The sequence below is a fragment of the Numida meleagris genome, chromosome 5, assembly GCF_002078875.1.
Source record: "Numida meleagris isolate 19003 breed g44 Domestic line chromosome 5, NumMel1.0, whole genome shotgun sequence".
Taxonomy (NCBI): domain Eukaryota; kingdom Metazoa; phylum Chordata; class Aves; order Galliformes; family Numididae; genus Numida; species Numida meleagris.
This window is the reverse complement of record NC_034413.1, coordinates 10,417,541-10,444,298: the sequence shown is the minus strand read 5'-3', so window position 1 is coordinate 10,444,298 and position 26,758 is coordinate 10,417,541. Positions and strand designations below refer to the sequence as shown.

Sequence of the window (26,758 nt, the reverse complement as noted above, 5' to 3'; positions counted from 1 at the left end):
CATCTGCTCACAGGTGGGCTTCTTGTCAGCTCTGTCTGGAGGTGGAACTCTTGAAGATTGACATCAGTGTAAGCAAAAAGAGGAATAAGTCTAGATACAAAAAATTAAACTTCTCTTTGGTTTAGCCTAGGACAACCATATTTGCAAGAAAATAGAGCAGCGTCTCCTTGATTCCTCAGCTTTCACCTACATGCGCAGCAAAGATTTAAGCTTGTACCAGCGACAAAGAGCTATGAAATTTCTTTCAAGTAACTTTGGCACCAAACTCCTAAGTGTTTCATCATTGCTGTAACTGATTGACATTCAGAGATTCAGTAAGAGGACTTATGCAATATGGCTGATCCACAAAGCTTGAAATCAGACTTGAAATCTTGGCACAGCAGCTTAGAAGCAACATTACAAAGTGATTTAAGCTTATAGTGAAGAATTGCGTGTGCCTACTTCAATAGTCATTAACTTGCTCATTTTCAGGGACTGAACTAGGTCTAACAACAATTAAAAGTATAACACCAGTCACTGGAGCTGGCGATGTTCAGTGTCACCCATGGCAGAAACGCTATTGTCTTCAGAGACTTCAAGACTTCACTCTGAGTGCAAGTAAGCTTATGCTGAATTTAGTTAAGTTTCAATCCAAAATGTTCACAGGAAATTGCAGAACTCTCCCCTCCCCAATCAATGCTTTCTTCAGACTCAGAGTATTTCAGCTGTGCATCATTCTTAGATCAAAGACCTCACTTTCAAGTGCTATTTAAACACAGAACAGCAGGAATAATGCCCCTTTCATGCCAGTTCAAAGTTAATCCCAACAACAAGAGACCGAGAGTGGTGCAGACTGCATTCAGTCATGCTGCCTTCAAGCGTCCTTTTCAAGATCTCTGTACGTATTGAGAAATTGTGTCTGGAAAAGAGGAAGAGGTTTTTGCTCTTACCAGTAGAACCTGTTTGGTGCAACTCCTTCATGAAGAAGCAGCCATCTTCTGCCAAACTCCACTGAGCTGAATAACTGCAGACAAAAATAAACAGTCAATAATCACAGTAAAACTCAATGATAATAATTAGCCTGAAGAAGTCTTCTGAGACAGCAAGCCCAGGTTTTTCTTCCTCCAGTCTCAAGAGGATATGTCTGGGACAGTTGAAAAGTGTCTGCAGTGATTTTTAGGGTAGAAACAACACTGAGCTGGGCAACATGGGACACAACTGTTGTTACCTTAGGGATCACAACATACCGTTAGTACCTAGGGTGACTGAAAACTCATTATTTAGTTCTTTGTGGCACTCTCAGGTAACAAAATCATGCAGTGTGAGAAGGCTGCCTATCATGTCAAACTTGTGATGGACACCAGATGTGGAACATAACACACAACTTTGATTTACAAACTTGCCCTCCTTGATATCGTGTTGGAAGGCCAATCTCTTTCTAGCTAGCAGTCACCATCTTCAGATAAGTTTTTCAGTGTGGAACACAAGAAGTGCCCTAATACATCCAGATTTTGCATGCAGGACTGGTTGAGTTGAAATAGCACAAATAACTTGCACCATGGAAACCTGCAATTCTCACTTTGCTCCTGCAAGCAATGTGACACTGCTTCTAGCCTGATTACACAAACAATAACCAAATACATCAATCACATCAGAAAATCTTTCAACAACAAATACCAAATAAGACTGAGAAAGGTCAGCAAAAAAAGGCACATACAGGTATCATAAATACTTGGTATGCCTTTGTGGAATAATACACAAATGTGACTTTTATAGATGACTTACAAACAGCTGCTCTCCATAAACGCTGCCATCAGATAATTCTCAAAAGAACAGCAGAGAATCATTAGGGTTCTGTTTTTCTTTGCTTTATTTTACTTCACTTTTTTTTTCCCCACACAGAATCATAGAGAGGCAATCAGCCCTACATTTCTTCTTGCAGACTCATTCCATTTCCCCTCCTTCTCTTGTCTGACACATGGTCAATTTCTTCTGTGAAGGGAGTTGCTGAACCCCTATCTCAACTTCAATTTAGAGACTTCCAAAAAAATGCAAGCAATTTGAACCTTTATGTGCAATCTTTGATCAGTTTTTTTGGAACATGTAGTGGCACTGAATTGGTAGGAATAAGACAAGGATGGAAGGCTGAGAGAATCACTGAGGAGATAAGCTTATTTTAAAGCTTTGGGTTGACCAGAAAGATGTTTTGAATATATTTTAAGAATTATAAGACCATGATTTAAGAAACCTTGAGATCCACTTTCTATTCTGCATTACATTGCCATGACAAATCACTACATCCCTCAGGTTCCCTACTTTAAAACCTTGAAATAACAGGGAAAAACTAATAACATCTGTAATAGCTGTTTGATAGAGAATATACTGTAAATATGTTGAAATCTACTATGAAGCATTAAAGCTGGTTATTCAACTCTTTTTTTTCATCTCATTTTTTCCTTGAATATTGCCAAAGAAGAGGCAGGGAAGAAAGGAAAGGGAACAGAAAATAACCAGGTCAGGCAAAGGAATCACAGTTAAGCTTTGCAAATGGAATTGCATAACCTTTTGAAATTTCAGTGGTGAATCTCTTACTTTTCATTAAGTATAGATATATTTTTATTTGAAACATTAAGGTTTTGTAACCCTAACAAGAACAGAAGAAACCTCATTTATCTTCTAGAATACTTAACAGTGACTTTTGAAAAGTGCTCTAAGGTCACCTGATCAAGAGCTTCATCATTACTGGATGTATTTATTCCTCCTTCACATCCAAAGTCCATTTCTAGATCTGCTTTCATGATTGCATAATACACACTAATATAAGAACACTAAGTTACTGTTATCTATCTTACCAATACCAGTATTTTCCCTTTTATGGCAAAGCGGTTTCTTCCAAGTCAAGTAATAAGTCCTAGTCATAGCATACAGTAATTTAAGTTTTAATAAAGTTGACTTTGTCTCACAGTAAAACTTCCTTTAATTAAGAACAGAGATCAATACAAAAAAACTTAGTAAACACCTCTGTGCTTCCATATGTGGGAAGCAAGATTTCCAGGGACACTGATGCTCTCAGACAGCTGGAACCATCACAGTAAGTGCTGCTTTTCCCCCCTTTATAACCCGCACCCTACTCTCTTTCTAGTTTCCCTGAGGACAACTTTCAGAAAGTAATCACCTTTTAGAATTTGTCATTGATAGCAACAATATCCTAAAAGAATTTATCACAGCTTGCAGAAGCTTTATTTGTTCTTGTACAGCATCCTCCTTTGTGCCTGCAACCTCAGCGCAGTGCCAGGTTGTTGAACATTCCCACCACCCCAGCTCGCTCTGGCTCTTTCAGCAGAAGTATTTGGAGGGGATGTTTGTTTGGTGCATCTGTGATTTCTGTGGCAGAGAGGAGCTGTGATGCTGCACAGCACCCAGGAAAACCTGCTTTCTCTTACAGCATGCCCTGAACAAGAGATATGAGTTAGGCAAAAATGGGAAAAATGCAAGACTTGTGTTTGTTTCAAAGGGAGGAAATAGATACAGCAATTCTTCTATGTCAGTATTTTCCTCTCATAATAGAAGTCAGTGCCCAGTGAGCTGGGAAAAATATAAGAGAAAAGGAAACAGCTCTCACAGGGAAATACCAGATCCCTGGGAATTCATGCCCAAAGCTCTTATTATCTATGATGAGACACTTTAATAATCAGACTTCAGAAGCTTTTACTCCTTTGCCATTATCTCAGTACCAATCTTAGCCTTCAATGATTCACAGCAGAATCAATGTACTTTTAGAAAAAGGGGAATTCCCCATATTAGGTGCCATCCTCAACAAAAGGGAAAACGCTCTTTACATTAATGATTTTTTTCCAGATATTTTAAGTATCATCCAGCTTAGCCCGAGTTCATTTAGTTAGACCAGGAAAAAAAAAAAAGAAATATATGGAGGCTAAGTTTTTGTCAAGTACAAGATATGATACAGCTGGGAATATTTTTTTCCCCATTTAGCAATTATAGTGCTTGTATGGACAATTTTTAAACCCAACATCGTATTTTGTTGCCGTTACAAAAGCTCTTTCTCTCTTGGGATGATTTCTGACAGGCTCATGTGAGCAGTCCCTTCAGAGATGACATTTTATTTTCTTTGGCAAGCACAGCTGTCTGATGACAATTTTCTTTAGGAGACTGAAATTAGATAATGTTCTCTGCTACACTCTTTTTTCAACCACAAATAAAAAACGAACCTACTACAATTTCGGTGTATGTTTTCAGCTCAGGGCCAAGTAGCAATCTGACGTTTCTATTTTCACTAAGACAAAACTGTTATGAAGTACAAATCTTATATTGATCTCTCAGATTTGACCCTTCTTCATCAGGGAATAAATATCTTCTTACTTACTCTTCTCTTTCGCAGTTGTACCTCCTACACACATTCTCTTGCAGGCAGATTTCTAAGCTCTTTAGAGTAGAAATCATCTACTGTGGTATGCATTTACAACATAAAGAATCCTGGGGCTCTCATTAGCTACAATAATACAGGGAAATTGTAAGTGAAGGTATGTGTAAGGAAAAGGCTTCCCTACAATAGGTACTTCTGTAAAAGGTTTCACTATTCAGAATGGTGAAAATTAGATGATTTTCTCATGTTGTCCTATATTATTTCTAATATATTTGTTTTTCAGCCACCAAGCAGCTTATCAACCTAGGAGTTCAGGCAATTCTCCATACATCTACTTACCTCGAACAAATTACAAAAATAACCATCCTTACGTTAAAGTGAATCAAAGTAAATTTACAAAATTAATTTTCTTAAAAATCGGGGAAATAAGCCATTGTCTAGCTGAACACATGGCAGTTTTAAACTGCAAAAGCAATAAAGGACCATTCAAACCAGAGAACATCTGTTCTAATGAAAAATTAAATCTATGCAAGAAAAAGAGTCCCAAAATTGGCAATGTCAGTGTTAGGGGGTATGAATTTGATCCAGGTAATGAAAAGTTTTCTTTACTGTCAGATTACAGAGGAATGACTGAATTAGATTAGAATGAAGTTCAATTTCACTACGATCTCTTTTTAGAAACAGTCTTCAACAGATGTTGGAAAAGCAAAATATCAGCATATTCAACAATTTGTATATTCAACAGTTCCTCTAAATATGGTCTCAAACTCCATCAATCCTTGGCTTGGGGACTTTCTGAGTGAGAGGTTGTAATTGTCTTTAATATTTCTCAGTAATTTTTCTCCTTTTAAGCTCTTCTATGTATTCTTTTCTATTCTTTCAGCACCCACAGAATACTGTGGTAAGCAAGGAGCTCCACAACCTAACACTGCATGAAGAATCATCCCCTCCTGCTTGCTTTGAGTCTGTTGTGGGATTCTCAAGTACTGTAAAACATCAGTCCTTTCTCCACGTTTATGGAGTTAAAACAAATTACATTAACTGAGGAGTCATCTCTTTCCCAAATCTTCCAGCAGACTTACTTGGCTTTGTACTTTCTTGTACAAGATGCATGTCTTTTAAAAACTGCAAAACAAGTAGCTAAAATATGAGATTTGAAGGGAAATGTTTTCTAGGCATCAAACAAATTTGATTTGTGTTGATCATGGTATGAGATTCTAACCCACAGGACCCTACTTGCCTATTTGGATCTGATAGAATTACAAAGTTGAAAACTTCTGACATTAAGTCACATCTTTTGAACAAAAAGAATAAGCTGTTAGCAGCTTCATGAAGTATTACATTTGGATGAGCTTGGGAGATGCACTTTAACAAAACTGTATTACAAAACACCTGTTTCCCTCACGAACACTGAATTTTCCCTGAGATTTCCCAGCCAAAAATGTGGCTCTTATGAGGTGGCTGAATTAAGTTTATTTGGCTGTTCAACCTGATGGTTAACAAAGCACGTCATCAAACAGATGTCACTAGCAAATGCAAACTCATATTAAAGAAAGAAGCCCTCATCCTCATCAATTTACAATGAGCTCTGTACTTCCAAGAGCTACTGTGTGCTCACTGAACTCACCATACCAAACACTTACACTCACAGTAATTTATATATCATCCAAAATATCAGAGAAACAGTTACACATTTAACATCTCAGCTTGAAAGCAAGGTTACATATACCACGTACTGAGAATCTGAATGACCCACCAATTCCAGTAAAATATCATTTGAAGGGTCATTAAGTCAGTCAAGACCTACCATCACCTCATCTGTTCTCAAGAAATTCATTTTCCCAGTCAAAGCTTTTACCAAGCATGGGGTCCCTCGTGGCCTCAGATTCATTTTACCACCTACACAATATGGCTGCAGATTTGATTGACTCATGGTGTCCATAATATTTCATCATTCAGCATTTAAACTAATTGGATATTCTGATAAAACATTTAGTTTTGATTATTCTTCACACACTGATCTTAAATCATATTATAGTTCCATGTTCTTCCTATAGTGATGAGGATATTCAATTTTGTGCACTGATTTAATTTCATGCAAAAAAAGAATATGTACAAGGAAATTTGGAATCTGGCTGAGGAAAATGTGATTTAAATTGCATGCTGGAAGTGATACAAAGGAAGCAATTTGAGCAAGATAACAGTTCCCATTAATTTTCTTAAGACATTTACCCTCGTCAAGTTACAATGGAATATGGCACATGATCTAACTTGATTTGTTGACTGGATTTACCAACTTTGGTATTCTTGCATTCACAGAAGAAAAAGGTCTCTTTTTCTCAACTCTAGCATACATGAAAGCTCCAATTATTCCTCCTAGACTTAGATCTGACCAAGGCAATTCAACTCACAACACAGCATTCACCTCTAGAACATGCATATGGAAAACTAGCTCAGCACATATTTGAAAGACTTGAGTTTCCTTCAAATTCACGGCTGATTTCCTGAGAAGTTTCTTACTGGTCAATCCTCCTTACCTTACTCTTCACATATGCTGACTGCTTGACTCCTACATTTCCTGGTGTTTCCATGAGGTGATTAAAACTAGACCTAATACAGCGTTTCACCTTAATCCCTTCAAACACCATTGATTAACAAAAGAAACAGTGCACTTGAAACACAGATTTTGTACTGATGGACCATATAAACATCTTAGAGATCACTTCTTCCTTGACCTTAGTACTTTTTAAAAATTTAGTTCAGTTTCACCAAAAACACAATATTCAAAAAGTACCATTTAATTGTAGTCATATCACAGCCTACCCAGATAAAAAACAACTTTCTAAAGATGCAACAATGTAATTTGAAATAAGCACTTCCTTTTATCCCTATTCATTTGTACTGAATAAGTTTATTACTGACAGACTGTACTTTACTACTAGCGCAGGTGTATTTGAAGAGATTCTACATTCATTATTCTCATTGTTCATAGAGGCATTATTCAAATAGCATTCATCTGTGAAACAGTATATTTGGAACTAATCTACAACATTCAGGAAGGTGAAGAGCAATAGGACAGATTCCATATGGATTGCCGCAATTCAGCAGTGTACTTCAATTTACAACCCTAGAAGAATAATCAAAATGCATTTCTTTTTCTTTATATGCAGTCTGCAGAAAAGGATGGGGTTAGCGCATCAAGTAAGAATGTAAGATTGAACATGTTTATATAGGTGTATAAAGTAGTCCTTTATGGTCTTACATCTTCAGCAGGATCTACCTGATACATCAAAGATTATCACAATGAAAGAAGTTTCTACACTGGCACTGCAGATATCTCCATCAGTGTGAAGGAATGAACCATGTGCTTAAAGTATATGTGCTCTAAAAGGATATCCAGTGCAGTTTACTTGGATACCAAGACGCATTCAATTTAGATAAATTACTGAACAGGGCATTCCTCCTTCAGAGCAGTCAAAGACTGAGAGGTTTGCTGTTATTACCTGAATCATGCTTTGTTTCACTGAAGAGCTGTGGACTAGGCTCTTTTTCTTCCAAAGCTGAATTAATACAACAATGTGTTTTGAACTAAAAAAAGAGTCAAATTACACATGGTACTTCTTTCCTAGAACAGATCATAAGACTCATGATGCAGAATACACATAGGGCTACAGGGCTGATACTCCTTTACTTTCAAGGTCTCTGATCTACTTGAAAGTTCCAGTGTTAAGATGCTTAAAGATCCTTGAAACAAAAAAGTTCATAGACACTGCATAGATTTTGAACATTTGAAGTTCCAGCAATCCATTAATCATGCCATACAGAAGCTATCAATAAGGTTATTCAACAATTGGTGTTTATCGAAAACTGATGGATACACATCAGAGTGATAAAGCTTTCAGATACCACCTCCACAGCCCTTTCAAACACCACTGAGGTCTGCAGACCTGCAGCTGCTTTTGCTGATGAACAAAAGGCTATCTTCACATGGACTTGTTCATTATGGTTGTACTACAGCAGTTTCTTTTTAGTATGTTTATCAGATTAAAATATGCTTAAGAAGTCCCTCAGCTTGCTTCTTGTGTAACTTCTCACACATTCTCTGATATGATCCATATCAGCTGGTGTTCTGGCTTTATGGAAGCAACTATATTAGCATGATGTCTCTAGTGCACTCTATTTATATACAAAACGCGTAGCAGGAAACACAATTTTACCAGCAGATACTTAAAGGAATCTTCCTAGCATATATATCTTATGGCCAGAAATAACTACTAGTGTCATCAGTCTGTTCTCCTCGAAACAGATGCTGCAGAATCTTAGACACTAATTCCAGCGGCAGAGAGAATTATTTAAGCTGACAACCTATGGCTGAGCTTGACTGTATCTTCTGGAGAAACGCACAGTCTCAATGTTTGAATCTTTTGGAAAGCATCAAATCTCACTTCCAAGGGATGATGAATCTACTACTCCGCTTGGTAAGTTATCCTCAAGGTTAATTTCTTTCTCTGTTAAAAACTCTAGTATCTCTGCAACATGCATCAATGTAAGACAGCATCCTGCATTTGCCTTCTGTTATGCTGTGAATTTATTAGATAGGTTCATAACTGTTTAGGTAACCAAATTAAAGAAATGCATTATTGTCTAAAAGATACACCCTATTAGAATGAGAGCAGAACAGAAAAGGCTTTGATTAAACAGAATTCAGGGTAAGTGTTGGAATTATCATGCACACATGCATAGCTTTACATTTTTATTACATTAGAACCTATGGCTCCACATGAATTCAGTGCTGACAGATGCTTTGCATAATAAGAAAACAGAGACACATAGGAGCATACAGTCAAAACAAATGACTGCTGGAAAAGGGAGAGGAGAATCATCTACCAAAAAGTGAAGGAAGTTACTCAAAGCCATAGAGATCAGTGGTAGACCAAGTGATAGCAATCACATTTCCTTACTCCTAATCCAGAGCACTGTCCACTTCTGAAGAGAAGGAAAAAATAAATTTTCATGGAAGTAGGAAAATGAGAATTACGCAGAGCACAAAAAATATATGCAGCCAAGAATCCCAAAGCAGTAAATGAACAACTTCTCTAGGGGTACAGAGGGCTCATGCATATACAGATGGATAAGCAAGGACATATTAATTTGCTTAAAGACAAGTGAGTCAGTAGTAGAGCACAGTGAATACTGCTCAGGAGTTCTTCCTTCTGTTTCAGAGATCACACTTGTGCCCAGACATGCATCTTCCTTTCCGGACAGACAGACAGCAGCTGGGCTCTGCCAGCTGATTTTTTCTTTCTTTAAACTTTTTTTTTCTGGTGATAGGGGAAGCATTAGGGATTTCTCTCATTTTTATTTCTATTCTTCATTTTAAACTTTTTCCTCAGTACATTATACTTAGTGAAGTGTGTGAAAGACTGATGTGCCCACAAGGAAAATCTATTTTATGACACAGTTTGCGCAGTTTGTGCATTGGCTTATGGCCAGTTAAAAAAAAAAGATACAATCTGACTGTATTAGTCTTCAGCATCTCAGTCAAGACAATGCTAAGGAACTGACTATGAGAGGAAAGACAGAAAAATCCTAACAAGCTAACAGCCAGATGACTCATTTTGATGTCCCTTCCCTGTTCATCTCCAGTACATTGGTTGCCACCAAATGCTAATCAGTTGGCCTAGAGATAACAAGGTATATTTGCATAGAGCTGTGTGCAAGATGCACTGTCAGAATGCCCAGTGGGTGTCCATGCTTAAGGACTTCCCATGAAGATTATGCAAAGCTTTAGCTACAAACGTGGATATTTTTGTGCTTGCTTAGAATCATAAACTCATGGACACTTTTTAGAATAGGAGCTGTTGTGGTATTGGTGTTGGTAACCCAGAAAGGATGTCTGAGATTATCCGTACAGGGCAACATTGCAAAGGCTGGGCCACATGTTTTTTGATGTGCAAATTTCCTAACACATTTAATCTTCAACATTATTCATCAAAGAAAATCTTAGTCTGCTGGAAATCTTGTTCTTATTACACGAATAATATAGAATATTGCAGGAGTAATGCTGCAGGGAAAAGGGAGTTATTCACATAGGTTAATGTTAGCTTTATGCAAACTACCTCCCTGGTCCTATCTGTAGTCTGTCAAAAGAGATAGGCTTTTCCAGAAGACAATTCAAAGTTACCAATGTTTACTACTCAATTAAGCTTTTTCCTCTCCATCAATTTTAGATCGGATTAGCCTCCTTTAGCTAACATTAGCCCATGTGAATAGCCCTCTAAGCGTGGTCAGCAGCACTGCATAAAAACATGATTTAAAAAAAAAAGGTAGACGCTTGATGTTAACAGCAATTTTTTTTTAAAACCATAATGCAAATTCTAGTAATACAAAGTTGGATCTTACTTATATTTCTGTGGCTTTGGTATGCAGTGACTGCTACCACTGAGATGGAGAAGGTGTAAACAGGAAAAGAATAAATTAGGCTGAATGGAAAATCTTTGGAAGTCCCTGATTTGACCCTATTCCAGGTAGAATAACTCTCGAAGTCAGAACTCAGAAGTGGGTCTAGAACAGTCCGTCAGAACTTGAGGAGTCAATACTGGCTGCACTATGGCAGATATTCTACTGGCAGACATTAGTCCAAATGCTGAAGAAATTAGCTGGTTCTAAGTATCTCGTCTAGGTAGATGGATCCTTCCCTGCTTTAAACACACATGAAATGTCACAGAGAGTTTCACTATAAATAAAATGGCTTTGGTGCCACTTAATCTAACTCACAAACTGACCATCTCCTGGACAAATATTACCTCAAAACAGAAAAGAGACAAAAAGGAAAAAAAAAAAACAAAACAACGAACACAACACTAAGCAAGTACATCTCCCTCACCATCCCCAACAACAAAAAGTAGTGTGGGAGAATGATTTTAGAGGTTTTTTGTCCAATGACAAGTGAATTTTCAGTATGCTGAGTGGGTAAGGGAATTTTCCTGTGTATATTTTTTTATGCAATTTCATTGGGATTTTTTTTTTTTTTTAATTTGAAGATTTGAAACAAAGCCAAGATGAGGCCTCAAACAATGACCCAGTTAGAAACAGGACAGCCCATGAGCTGTGAGATTCTCCCTTTTTCAGAGGTAAGGATTAAGAAGGAGAGCGGATGGGAAAGGAGTCTAGGGCATCTATAATTTTTTGTGGCATTTGTCCTACTGAAAGCTTTGAGTGAGGAAAGCCTCTGCAGTTTTACCTTCCAGCTGAAGCTGACCTTGCCCCTCCCTTTACTGCAGAGGAAGTACTGAGGAAGATGGCATGATTCAATGACAGAAGATATGTTGTTCCAGCAGCAGCAAAATCCCAAATTGCTGAACTTTAACACTTTAAATACACAGCCAACCATCAGTCCCTAACACACTGATCTCCACTGTGACACATACAAAGTAAATAAATGTAGGTAGATGGAATCAGATATTTGGGAAAGGCTTAAAGGAGAGAAAAAGAGAAAAGAAAGAGAAGAAAAAGGAAATGTAAGCCTCTTAATTTACTGGTGTTGTGTAGGCAGAGCTCCTTTACTGTGCCTTGCTTTTCAAGCGTTCATTTAAAATGAGAGAGGATGAGCAATGAGAACAAATCCATTTTAAATCTGTTTTTTTTTCAGCCTCTGTTACTGCCTTTCAGTTCTTGAGTGCCTTTGCACATTTACTCCTGAGCTGGATAATTACAACTCTGCATTTCACCCATCTGACTTGTGTTTTCCACTTTCACCCATGCTTCATCACTCCAGATAGCTCTGTTATTCATGGCTGATTACCAACCATTCCTCTGCGTGTCTGACCCGTCTGAATAGCAGAAGATGTCTCCACATGAAGTAGAAGCTCTTATATCCCACCCTCTGATTGCACAGCAAACTACTTTTGAAGATTACACAGTAAGGCATAACTAATACTCCCACAAAATACAGCCCTCATCTTACAGGCAAGCTGATTAAACCCATGAGAGCTCACACGTACAAGATCTCCAACAAGTTTTTCCATCACAAGCAATGCTTTACAGTGTCTGAAGTTTCCTCCTGATTTGTAACTCCTCTTATACAGAAAACAGAGAAGCATGCAATAGTTCTGCAATTACAGGGTAAGAATCAGCCATGTAACAACTGTACTTTCAGCCAGAACAATGAATGCAATCATGAAGCAATTAGTGCAGGCAGCAGATGGTTTGTTGCTCTTTTTTTTTTCCTCAAGACTGGCAGGAAAAACTCATGACTGAATAAGGGACTGGCCTGTCAGCAATGGTAATTCAAGTCTGCTGCCCAAGGCAGACATGGAGGAGAGATGTGAACAAAAGCAACCAAGTCACTGAAACTTAATGAGTTATGGCTCATCAGTTGAACTCCAGTAATTAACAACATTCACTTGCACACATCACACAAGAAAGTGGATTGTAAAATGATTTCAGTTAACATAGACTTCCCTACCATTTAGTAAATCTCTATTCAACCAAACAAAAAAGATCCGTAATGCTTATCATAGTGATAGACTCAGCGGGCTGCAAGGAGACTGAGAGATGATGCTTTATGACCCATTTCCTGTTCGTTACAATTGAGCAATAAGAGGCATGCCCTACTTGTTGAATTTGCCCTCAATCAGTACTAAACTATTTGAACCACTCCTGAGAGTCAAACGGTTCATTCCCAATTTGATTCCTGCCTCTTCAGCACTTGCTTTATTCACCACCTGATATTTCCGATCCCACCTGCTACAATGACAAGATGCAAATGATGCAATGAGAACTTCGTTTGCTGGAAGAATGTAAACATGCTTTCTAATTGACTCTCACCTTTCTCCTGACTGCCAACAGCGATATTAAATGAATTTGAAACCTCTATAGCCTCTTCAGTTCCATGCATGGCATCAAAGTCTGTGATATGATAATGCCAATTCCCTACCATCCAGCTATGTTCCCTTTGTTTCCTCAAGTAATCCTCAATCAGTGTGCACACAGTGCCTGAAATCCAAAGAGTAATGGTACTCTTTCCTTAAATACAGTCTTAACAAAAGAACACAAAATAGCAAACTGCAACATCATTTGTTCCAAACTGCCCAACAGCTCCCATTACAGCTATCTTGACAGTCACAGGACTACACAATTACTCTGAGAAAATTCTGCTTCTGGTTATATGAGAATGAAACCAGTGGGAGCCATTTACCCTTAGCCATGGACAAAATTTGACCGTTAGTTTGAGTTACATTTAATTTAGTGATTAATAATCCTCCTTTTTTGGTTACCCTCTGTGGTGCAAGTTCACCAAAGAAGTATCTCCATTTCTCCATTAGGCTTTTAAGTGGAAACCAGGCCTATGACTCACACTTACATGGAGGACTTTTAAAATTCTACTTGAGAGTTAGTTGATACAGATATAGAGACTTTGCGCTACATTATTTTCTTGCAGCAAAAGTACTGTATTCCCAATGGTTATCCAATTTGCTAATCAATGCCCTAACACAAAGAAAAATTTACCATACAACCTGCATCCTCTCACCAAAAATGCACACATCTCCCATACATGCTCCATGAATTCAAGTTAACACACAAAAGGGAGCTTTGTTTCTACATCCAGTTCGGGTTTTTTAAAATTCTGCATAAAAGAAAAGAGTTTCCTATGGAACAATGACAATATACTTGCTGGCAGCCATCTACCATAAATTAGGTGCGTATTAGCTGTATGGACTCTAATTCAGAATTCTTTCCTCAATAGAATGTTGATCACAACACCTGAAATTCATTTTCTACTATGCCGTAGTTCTATCTGACAAATTTAATCGATCCTTATGTGATAAATCTCCTTCTCTTGACACATGGTAAGTTTAACTCCAAAAGGTCCTAAAAGACAGCAGACGCAAAATTCTGTTCCGTTTCATATCAGCCTGGGGAATTCAACAGCCACAAGGGAAAGAAAATATTTTGACTTCGCCTAATTCCATACTGAACAGCTATTAATCATTTTATCTGCACCTTCCTCTGGAACAGATTACAACCATGGTACAATCCCCAAAATGCTATGAGAGAAGTGAGTGCACACAGCACTCAACATAATTCCATATGGCAGAGAATTAAATTAAGTAGGCAAAATGCATTTCCTGTTCAATTTGGAAGCTACAGGGCTTGAATGGTACTGGGCTTAAAGCACAGGACTGAATGCTTATTCTAAGAGTTCTCGTAAACTCATTGTGACCTTAGCTAATTAAGTTATTTTCTTCGGCTTACAGTTATTGTAATTACAAGCCTAATTTAGGCAAAAGGAAGAACAACTGTTTAATGTTCATATAATTAATTCAAATGCTAACATGGAAGACTTCTTAGTATTCAAACATTCATGTTGATACTTACATTAATGTATAAACTAAAAATTCATCCAATACTTTGAATATTGATTAGATTCTGAGCCTTACAGATTATTTGTAAACCAAAAAAATGGCTTAGAAATGGGATTCCAAAACACTTCATTCTGTTATCCCAGCCGGGAGCTCAGCAAATTGTTTAGGTCTGTTTTCCTGTTTTATTCAAAAACATCAAGAAGTCACCATTTGAAATCCACCACTTCTTAGAGAAGTTTGCTGCAATACTCAGTCACTTCACGGTGACTCTGCCACAAGTTTTTTTCCTAGATCAGAATGCTTACTCATAAACATTGTCTTCCCCCTGAAAAAAAGATATTTATGCACAACAATATGAAATCACAGAGCAGTTTGAGTTGGAAGGGATCGTTAAGTATCTCATAGTCTTACCCTCTCTGCTGTGAGCAGGGAAATCTTCCACTAGATTAGGTTGCTCAAGGCCCTACCCAATCTGACCTTGAACATTTTCAGTGATGGGGTACCCACAACTTCTGAGCAATTTGTTACATTGCCTCACTAACCTCACAGTAAACAATTTCTTCCCTATGTCTAATCTAAATCTACCCTCTTATTTTAAAAGTATTATCACTTGTTCTATCACTACAGCCCCTTGTAAAAATAAAATCTCTCTCCACCCTTCATATAAGCCCCTTTAAGTATTGAAACACTGCAATAAGATCTCCCCTGTGCATTCTTTTTTCCAAGCCAAACAACTCCAACTCCCTCATACAGTTTCCCTTCAATCTGCATTTTGGTGTACAACACAGATTGAGCTCTATAAGGTTCTTCAAAGGAAGCGACTGACTTCTGCATGTTGATGTGCGTTTTCCAGAAACTGCTAACAATGAGGTCTCTTACAGTTAAGTCTCATTCTGGTATCTCAAGTTGAACATCAGAAAATCAACGCAAATCTCACAGCACATTCATTCAACAGATGGACTGCCCATGCTGAAGCAACTGGCCTTCAAAAGAAATTGATTCACTACTTTTTTCTTTGAAAATATGCCAACCAGATAGAAACAAGCAACGTCTTATACTGCTCATGGAACAAGTGCCAGAATGGAGTGAAAGAAGTGTTAACTACTAGGAGAAACAGCCATATTAGAGGTTGCTTTCCTCATCATGAAGGGCCCCAGCTGAATTCTTTTCCCATTGTCTGTCACATGACATTGCCAAAAGAACCGATGAATAAAGGCAGGCTGACAAGTCAGACGTAAGAGCGCTAGGCCCCATGAACACAGTAGGTGCCCACATCTTTTACTTTGCCTGACAGATCACAGTATTGTAGGGTTGGAAGGGACCTCTGGAAATCATGTAGTCCAATCCACTGCTAGAGCAGGTTACCTACAGTAGGTTGTACAGGAAAACATCCAGGCGGGCTTTGAGTATCTCCAGAGGAGGAGACTCCATGACCTCTCTGGGAAGACTGTTCAAGGGACCATGGCTTACCCAATGTCTTCTACTGGAAATAACAGCTCAGTTACCCCTCAAGACTGTCCTGAATGCTCTGTAACAGTTAAGTAGAGAGATGGAGAAACTCTAGGTTTCTAAGCAAATAAAGCAAAATGCTGGCAACAATTTTTACCTTTTGATCTTGACTATATGCTAAGATCCAGTCTTCCTGCTTTGGGTGGAAGAGCAGACTGTGAATGTAGAAGTTCAGACGGTATTTTTGATAGGAGGCACCTTCATCAGTACTAATCAATAAGCTGCTCTCAACCTCTGGATCAGTCAACAGCATGATCTGTATGGAAGAGAAAGATGAAAATACAGCGGTGAAGAGGAATCAGAATTATAACCTTAATAAACATGTCTCTTTCAATATGCTTTAATGTAATACCAAAACTAAGCACAGCCAATCTTTCTGTATGGGAAATAGTGTATTTGAACTACGTATATAGATATATATAATGTAAAATCAAATAGGAAAAACAACTATCACTTGTAAATAGAGATCTAAATGATATGCTTAGGCTATCAGAAAAAAAATCATACATGAGGTTTGCGATACAAGAGTAAAAAGTTACTAGACAATGACAGTAGGCTGCTAGGGACTTCATAAATAACCTTTTGGAGAAGCAGATGAAAAGTAAGGTGATAAGAAAATAAAAGAAATAGGTGGGGAGGAGTGAAATAGACACACACTGAATGAACTCTAAAGATGAGGTTTGTTAGAACCTGGCAGAATTCTTTCTATTAACTATGGTATTAATTGGTTCGCATTGCTGATGAATCAGGGAGAATGAGAAAATTCTCTCATGTGTCTCTGCATGAGAGAGAATATATAGGATTGAATATTACAAAAAGATCATTTCAGTATTTCAGCAAGCAGGAAATAATGCCCGTCAGGAGTGGGAATGAGGTACCGTGAATGACAAACATGAAAAATTCTGAATATTTGCCTGAGAAGGTATTAAAGCCCTTAATCATTAGTATCATTTAAATTTAATTTCATTCATTTTTTTTTTATTTTAAGTATTGGTGCTGCTGTTGCTGATCTGTCTTTAGATGAGTCTGAAATGAAAGGATCCACATCCATCTCTCAGAGTAAATTCCTACCTGGTTTAAGCACTGCAAAAACTCACTTTTCATTTCTTTGCCTTTAGTTAGGCAGGTGGAGTTATGTATAACAACTTGTTACCTATGAATTATAGAGAGCCATAAGTCTTGATAGACACAGAGGATAATTAGTTGTATGTGAAGGTATAAATACACCTATGTCCTTCATTACTGGATAACCGCCAGAGGCTTTTATCTATGTCTGGAAAAACCCTTGGTTGTATAATGATTTGGCTTGTGACTTGGAAGGTTTGGTGCTTCCTTCAAACTGCGGAATTCAGTATCTTCAGTGACCTTAGACAACTTATACTGCCTTGCCATACTATATCTTTAATGTAAAATGGATAACATTCCATCATAACCCTAAAGGCACCATCTCCTTTTGTATTTCTGATCTACTTTTGAAATCTTATGATGAAAACATGCATTATTAGAATTAAACATTCATAATTTAATACTTTCAAATATGTCAAGTACATCACTGATGTGGATTCTAAACTGAAGACTGCATGACAGAGGTCACACAGAAAGCAATAATATTCAAAGCATCAATATACAGACCATCTACTTTCAGTAAGTTATCTATCTAGCTTGTCAAGTCAAAAATTAATAGTGATGTTTATCAGCTACTTTTTTTTTTACCAGAAAAAAACTCTGCGATAACATTTCTATGGTTAATGGTTATCAACTGAGTACCCTGAATCAGAAATTATGATTTTCCTATTTTTATGACTTCCTTTATAAGTGGATTCTGTTTATGTTAGTACTTGAAAATATCACAGCACAGCATTCATTTGGACTATAGTAACTAGAGCAGAAATAAGCACAAATCAATGGGCTTGATCCCAGTTCTTTGAAGTTAATAAGAGTCTTTTCATTGACTTTGGATTGTGCCTCTAAGGCAAGTTGTTAATCAAGATCCACTCTAGTTTCACATAACTCTTTCTACCTGCACAAGGAACTCATCTGACCTCATCACTGCCACATCCAAGCACATCACAGTCTTAACACGTTTTCTGTCATGCCACTTCTCTGAAGTGTGAAAGTGCTCTTATCTCCATTTCATAGAATTGGAATTGAGGCACAAACTGCTGTGGTACTGAAGCACCTAATTCCTCATTCAGTCAATAGAAGTTAAGTACCTAAACAGAATTGTCAGCACCGATGACTTTGGCTTTAATCTGCTAACTACCACCCTGTGCTATTTCTACTCTGTTTTCAGTTATCTGTGGATTCCAGAACTTTTGTCCCTTGGCCATTGACCTTCAGTGACCAGACAGTGTGTACACATGAAGCATTTCAGAATACATCTGTTTTACTATGTATGCCAACAGTAATAGTATTTTACATGTGGCAGAGTGTGCAGAACTGCTGTAGATTTATGTGAGGACATACAGGGAGTCAGTATGGGGTATGGGGGTACAGTTGACCAATGACTTTCCAGCCATTAGTCTGGTTGTTAACTACCAGACCAACTTTCAGTGATGGGACAGCATTCTCTGTACCACCATAGTACTCTGCATTGACAATCACTTTGCGAAAGTGACCTGAAATGAAATTTAACTAAGCAGTCACTATTCACATCAGTCAGAGCCCCATGTTACTTACAAAATCATAGAATGGCTTGGGTTCAAAGGGACCTCAAACATCATCTAGTTCAAAACCCAATAAGATGAAAGTTAACTTAAATACAAGATATCTGCTTGCAAATAATCAAAGTTACAAGTCCGAAAGATATCATTTATTGCATTGGAAGCAGAAATTGACATCTGAATGAAAATCTTTTCAAAATGAAAGGAAAACACCCAGTGTATCTACCTGTGTGAACCTTTCAGATCAGACCAGTAGTGTGATCCTGAAATTAATCCCCCAGATTTTCAGGGGAAATCTCTATAGCAAATCCCTATATACCATGATCTGGCTCAGTCCACAGAGTGATCTCAGAATACAAGGACTGAATTTTCTTTCAGTAACACTAAAACAGAATGTATGGTTCAGAAGCACACCTAGTGTACGACCACTACAGAACATTAAGCCCCGAGTACCAGATTAGCACCTGTCTGAAGTCTAAATACCCATATTGTGGACTTTACCTCAGCATCAGCTACTTAACACAAGCCTGCTTTCACTGAGCTGAACTGCACACTAATGCAGTTGCAACCACATTAGCTTAGTTATTGTCTAAGTTGCCTGGAACATAAATGAGAAAGGAGAGAAAGTACGATTGATATTAATGTTTTTGTTGTTGTAGTCTAAGAAGTACATAGTAAATAAATTTTAGACTTTTCTTTGAAATAAATGAAGCCAATTTGTACTTTGAAGTAGCCTATTACCCATTGACTTGATGCATTTGCTTATAAAGAAAATAAAAAGTGGACACACATTCTGAACACGAAAGGAAAGAAAATAAAACCAGCAGCAATAACAAAGAGAATCTAAGCTCAGAAGTCAAATATCTCATTAAGTCTTTAATATCCAACAATATCTCAGAAAGAAGATTAGAAAGCAACTACTTTTATAAATTCCCACCTCACTGTAGGAAACATACTGGATGTAAACTCCTCGAAGAAGGAGCTACCTTGCTCTGTTTCGATAATGCCTTGCACAACATATCACTGCTTTCCTAGCTAATACTGGTTTCTGGATAAATATATTCTGAACATCAGAGAGGCCTTCACTCAAGAAAATGTATCTGTTAATGACATGGAAAGAAGAAAGGAAAAATAGGTGACAAAGATTGCTGATGGCAGCATTCATAATGAAAAAAAAACCACCAAAAACAAAAAACAAAAGCCAGCTATGGAGAGCTGCAAAAGGATTTCACAATATTGAATACTTTAGCAGTAAAATGACAGGTGAAATTCAGGAATGATGTATAGGACGATGGCAGGGGAAGATGGAGAAAGACAATCCCAAAGTAACAGACAGAACAATAGGCTCTGCATAACTATTTTATTTCAGGGGAGATTTATGTGGGTTTCAGCATAGAGCCCCATGAAAACACAAGCTCCTTCCTCAGATTTTGACAAAAACAGCAGTAGGAATTATTAGGAAATAATCAAACAGATTGATAAATAACCCTATTAGGTCACTGGAAGGTGTTCCCACATCTTAAACACTGGGTGCTGTTCTTGTTCCTCCATCTTAAAAAAAAAAGCGTTGTAGTATAAAACACAGAAGAATAATAAGGGTGTTTGAAGAACAGAATGAAACATTTTTCATAAAAGCAGCAAATAAATGAACTATTCAACTTCCAAAGGAGATAAATGAATGGCAATTTGACCACAGCCTACAGGACTACGAATGACCTGGAAATGCATGGCAAACAATTATTCACTCTTTCATCATACAAAACTTCTGAGTCTCAAATGAAACAATAAGACTAAGATAAAGAAGACAGGCAGTTCCAGGAATTTTACCTGGGTAAGCCACGGATGTCACTGACATACTATGTTGTTAACGACAAAACTTTATCTGCATAGACAAAATTAATAGATATATTCTTGGAGAAAATATCAATCAATCCAAAAATACTAATATTGTCTCAGGAATCTGAGTTACAAATTGTTGAATTCTGGAAAAATATACAGGAAAATATCATTATGTACTTGCCTTGTTCTGACACTTCCCTCTCAGCTGAGAGGAAGGTGGGGTTATGAAAGATTCAGTTTGATTTAGCAAGGCTGTTCTCATAGACATCACTGGAGAGTGAATAAAAATTATACATAATAATAACATTACTAGCACTGGTGGGCTGACCTAGCAATTTATATGTAAAGGATTGGGCTTACTGGTTTTTGTTGTTTTTTTTTTTTTTTATCTTGACAGTTTTTAAGCTGTCTGATTTTAAATTGTCTGACATTACCATTACAAAATAAAGTAACTAATGTAGGAATAAAGAGAAACATTTATTTGCCTCTTACTACTAGCAAAAGCCCATGCTAAAGGTAGACCAAACCATGCAGTGCCTCTGGTCTGGTTTATTGTTATGTTAAATAAAATGAAGAGTAGAGTCAGTCAAGACTCCAGTTCTCTACAGGAGAAGTAACTTCTCTGTTCAGACCAGTGCTCAGCAATGATCAGAATCTGCTTACTCACACCAGGCACAGCATGCACATCCTGCATTTCCTCGTGCTGCAAATGGATTAGGTTTTTTCTCTATAAAATAAGTCAATAAAGTTGATACAGGCTTTGGCACCCAAATGCAAGGCACCCTGTAATCACTGACCCCTGAAAAGGAAGAAACTTGATTTGCTTTTCCTAGAGGTGACAAATGAACACAAAACATTAAGTATAGATCTTAAACACTTCACACTTTTTTTCATCCTTTTGTGGTGCTAACTCTCTTCAGGGCAGTTTGCACATGACAATTATGTATATTTTTGCTGTCCTAACAAAGCAATCTGGTAGTGCTTTGCAAGAAGATTCTGTTTATGTTTCTAGAGATGGAACTGTGATACTTGTATAGCCGTCCCAAATGCCAGATTCATCAGCTTAGTTAGAATAGTTCAGAATCGCTCTCAACCTTTGCTTATTTATGACCTCATATTTTCCTTGGGCCAGCTTTTCTCTAATGTTTTGTAATAAAGAGCATACTATCAGTGAAATGAAACCATGTGACAATATCTAAGTATACTCCAGAGATCCAAGCTGGTGTTTCACTCAGTTCTGGTGTATGAAGACATCTGAGTTATACCACCTGACCAGAAATAGGGATGAAATGCAGATCTGGAGAAATTTACTGAAAGAACCTTCACCCTCCTCACTTATTACATGCTTCATGCATAGATCCACACAAACAAGTAACATCTCTCATAGGAAAACAGAGCAGAGCAGAGTAGTAAAATAGGAAATTAGAAAGGAAGAACAAATCAGGGTGTTCATTACCCAAATTCTCTAAATACTTGCATTTATTTCCCGGTTTCTCTACATGTCAGTTACATATTTTTAGAATTTTTCTGAATTTTTTTTTGAACATGCAACTGATTGAAAGAGTATAAGCACAACAGAGTCTCAGCAGAATTAAATTTCATTTCTGCCAGTTTACATACCACTTCCGAATTCAGATTGCCATTTACACAGCAGGAATACTGTGTAAAGAGAGAACCTGATTCTGTAGATTCAGCAATGAATTTCAAAGCAACGTGTTCTGCTTTTAAATATTCAAAATAGTTCATGAATTAAGGTCTTCAAAACCTAGCAAAAGAACTGAAATGAAACAAGTCAAAGAAATTAACTGCTTTGGTCATGACATTCCAAAATAAATGCAAAACTACTGTAATGAAAACTAGATTATCTCCTCTTACAGGACTGAGTTGCTGGAAGCAGTAAGTAGTTGCAAGAGCAAGTAAATTAGGGACAAAATTACCAAAAAGAAATAATTAAAACATTCATTTGGATATTAATAAAGAAAGAGGAGAGTGTAGCCTCTGCAAAATTAAGCAAGCTTTATTCATAGATTAAATTCAACTGCTGTAGAACTGTGCTCATAAGTAATGCCACCAAAATTTGGTCCTCGTCTTTGTTTTAAATAAATTGGCTAACAGTATTAACAGCTAAATGAAAACATGAAATGAGCTAGAGTTGGCAGTTTTGAAGCTGTCTCTAAGGTCAGCTAAAAGACAAGGTTAGTTGCTGAGTGATTTCATTAAAAAACCATTAAAATAATATGCCAATAATTCAATCAAGATACTGTGAAATGTTTTATTGCCAGAAGTTCGTGTTAACTGAGAAAGTGCAGTAATTCTGCAGGGAAATAAAGGATTTCAGTGAAAGAATTATATTTTCCAACTCTTTGAAGAAAAAAATAAGAGCTTTTGAACTATGACCTGGTTTGGAATCTTCTCAGAAATAAGTAGAAATGAACAAACTAATACAGGAGATCAAGTTATTTTGCAGCTATAACTCCGTGACCTAAGAATACAGAGATTCTTATTCATGAAAAGACACTTAATCTAATCTTATAAAATCAGTCTGCACTTTGCTGAGATGGAGGCAACATACTCCAAGTTCCCCCTAAGTAAAATTATATCCATGATCAACAGACAGTGTAACTACGCTCCAAACTAAATCCAGACCTGGACAGTGAAAACTCTAACATAATTTTTCCCAAGAGCACACAGAAAAGTCCATAATTGGTCAGATACCATCAAGTTCCTCAAACTTCGGCTGTTCATAGTCAAGAGACATGATGTGGTAAAAGATTCAGATGGCGAATTCATCTCGTTTGCACACATGAAAGATTTAATGCTCACTGAGTGATAATACATTCTCCTGTCAGCAGAATGCTTGATGGCAAAAGGCTATCACTTAAGAGAGGAAAAAATTATAACCTGCCAATATTTTTGAGTGCTGGGATTGTACAGTATTCCTAATAGAAAAATTGTTAAGAATAGCATTTGGCATCATGATAAATGTGGTTTGAAATAAAAAGCTGGCCTAGTAACTGGAAAAAGGAATCAATTTACCTGTTCTGTATTAGCACAGAAGTTCACTACAGGCCAGAAGTGACAGCAAAGAAAAGCAGCCAATGAAATCTTTATTTTTTACTAGCTGTAGGAATAATCCTGGGTTGGTTTATGAGATGAAAAAAGTGAAATCACATAACAACAATAACATACAAAAAATAAACACTTCATAACTCTTCCTTATGCAAGCTTCAGACTGTAACAGAAATAGTCACTTCCAACAGTCTGCTGATTGTGCCTCCGATTATACAGAATAATATTATTTTTTAGTGAAAATCCAAAATATTCTCTAATGGAAAAAGAGACAGTAAGAAAATTTTCCCTTTGGGAACGTGTCAGCTTCTCTGTTATGCACCTAGTCAGAAAACAATTTGTATACACACGTAGAAAGTATCACAAAATAAATGAAATGTCAGTAGTTCTTCTGCCCAAAGCGTCCTGTTTAAAAGTTTTAGAGTAAAATGTATACGCTAGAGATTGCATACTTTTTTACCCATATGCTCTTCTGAGTGGTCAACTACAGAGAAATACTAATGAAACCCCATCACACATATTACCCAGGGAAAAAAAAAAGAGAAAAAAAAAAAGATATTTCACCAGTTTCGATGGACTATCTTTTTGTGCAATGAATGGAAAACACCACCAGCTGCCCTACCAAATACTTTTTAAATTATATTTCTAGAAACCAGAGCAGTCATATTACCCTCTGCACTGAAAAAGACACCTGTGGACCACTGATGAATTCAAACCTTGGCTGAATATAATGTCTTCCTTTCATGATGGGATTTAAGAAAAATAAACCTTACAGTTCTATAATATAAACTGCCTAATCTTCCGTTGTTTGTCTCTTAGCCCATTTTTGGTTAAGCACAATATTTGGAGTCCTATCCAGATATTTTTAAATGGACTTGTTTTAATAGTTTAAAAAGCATTCCACTAAATTGTGAGCTTTAAAAGAAACCATTTCTGATTCTTCTTGGTGAACAGGTGGTCGGTACAGCCCTGTTTCCTCTTCTCATATTGACTGAAATGATTAACAGTTTGTAATTAAAAAAATTAAAAGGTTTTAATTTTCTCAATATTCAAATATTTAAGTTAAACAAAGACTTCTTTCATATTGAGGAATGCTTCCAGCTTTACAACTATCACTATGATTTTCAATGATAATCATAATCTTAATATTCAGCTGACATTTCAGTGTTTCTTCTGAAAAAAATGATACACAATAATAGATTTTCATTAATATTTCATGTGGTCTGAATGCCAGTGACTAAGTTCTAGTGACTTCTCTATTTTGAACAAAGCAAACCCAAATCAGTATTAATATATTAACTACATTAATGAATCATAGCTGTTATTGTTGTTCAGCTTTATCTACTTTGTCTTATCCCACTTTAACACATTTTCTCCATAGGCTGTTTGAATTTTCATACCAACAAAACCCCAGGTACGGTGTTGGGTCAATAACAACAACCACTTCTCACTCTGAACTTCAGTTCACAAAAAAGTGAAGCATCAACTGGAAATGAGTTGATCATGTTTCTATGAAAAGCCAAAAGAGGGCAGTGCACCCACACACAGCCCGTCTCATTACTTGCAGCTCATCAGCTTGGGGACATTCATCAACTGAACAGATTGCTACCCTCCAGGCTTTTCTGTCTGTGGCTAAGTGTTGGTAGAATCTCCAGTCTTAAAAGTACCTCACCTTAGACCAGACTTAGACCAAAGACTCAGCTACTTCTTTTTCCATTAAAGGTGAATAAGCTCATCTATCTTCACTTTTGTTTCTGTGCTGACTCACTATTTGCTGGCTGGACTGTGACCAGAGAGAAACATCAGCCTTCACTTTCCCAAGAGGAGGCTGCAATCCCAGTAGCTAGAGTGAGTTCTTATAGTATGTGCCTTGCTTTGAGCCAGTATCTTTTAAATAAAACAGGAAAAAAGATAATATGAGAAAACAAGTCTCTTTTTAACACTTTTTAAATCTTAAGCTTTTAAAATGCAGCTTCCACTCCTATTGCTCAAGAATTAAACAAAAATAAAGATTCTACACTTTGTCCCTACTTGTGTTAATGGAACTGGCATCTTAATGAGGACTGTAAAAAAAGAAAAGAAACTCTCAATTGCATCATCCTTACTCATACAAAAAATATAAATGTAATGCTGAAACAATAAATAAAAAAATTCTGTAGTACGTCTTAACAGATTACTGACGGATGTTTCAGAGCTACTTTTGCTCTGGGGAGAATTATACTGGAATTTATAACTTAGGTGATTTAATTTAGGTAGGTAGAGACCTCTGGAGGTCATTTACGCCAAGCTCCTGCTATGCATTAAGCCAGATTCAATGGTAAAGTGATGTTCAGGGCCTTGTCTCCATGCTTTTTAAAGCATGGAGATTCCACAAACTCTTTGGGCATATCCAGTTGGAAACTGTCTAGTTTCCATTTGGTGTTAACCTTAACAGAACATTTGTGAAAACTTACCCAATTCATTCATATGCTGACCTGAATATTCACTTTACTAAAAACAAAACTTTTCATGACTTCGATGGCATTTCTTGTTTATTTTTTAAGTGTGGGACTCTTGTGTCTGGTCACACATAAAATAAAAGGTTTCATTTTATGTAGTCCTGCATAAATAGGCTTGCTCTCACGTTATGACATTGAAGAGATCAAAAAATCAAAGCCGTACCTATTTTATTAATGGGTTTCATAGCCTGGATTTAAGAAACAGACATCATCTTATTCTTTTGTCACTGACTCATGCATATATTCAGAAAGAGTAAATACCTACTTACTGATTGCTTGTCAGACACACAAATCTGAGGGAAATAATACTCACTGTGTTTGTTTGTGATAATGGTTCACCTGATTTTACTCAGAGATCGCTTTTTACAAATAGTTTCAGTGTTGCATTATTACATCATATTGCATCTATACAAAGAAGCCAAGAATTGAGTTCCAACAAATTGGGTGCTA

At 37.0% G+C, this 26,758-nt stretch overlaps 1 protein-coding gene across 1 annotated transcript in view; it reads right to left on the bottom strand.

The window, feature by feature from the left end:
• Positions 1-26,758, bottom strand: part of SORCS1 (sortilin related VPS10 domain containing receptor 1) — a 278,025-nt gene that overhangs the window by 97,217 nt on the left and 154,050 nt on the right. The window contains exons 4-5 of the mRNA XM_021398544.1: positions 16,337-16,495; positions 930-1,003 (exon numbers count right to left, since the gene is read on the bottom strand). Coding sequence (XP_021254219.1) covers positions 930-1,003; positions 16,337-16,495 — 233 coding nt within the window. The remainder of the gene's footprint in view (positions 1-929; positions 1,004-16,336; positions 16,496-26,758) is intronic.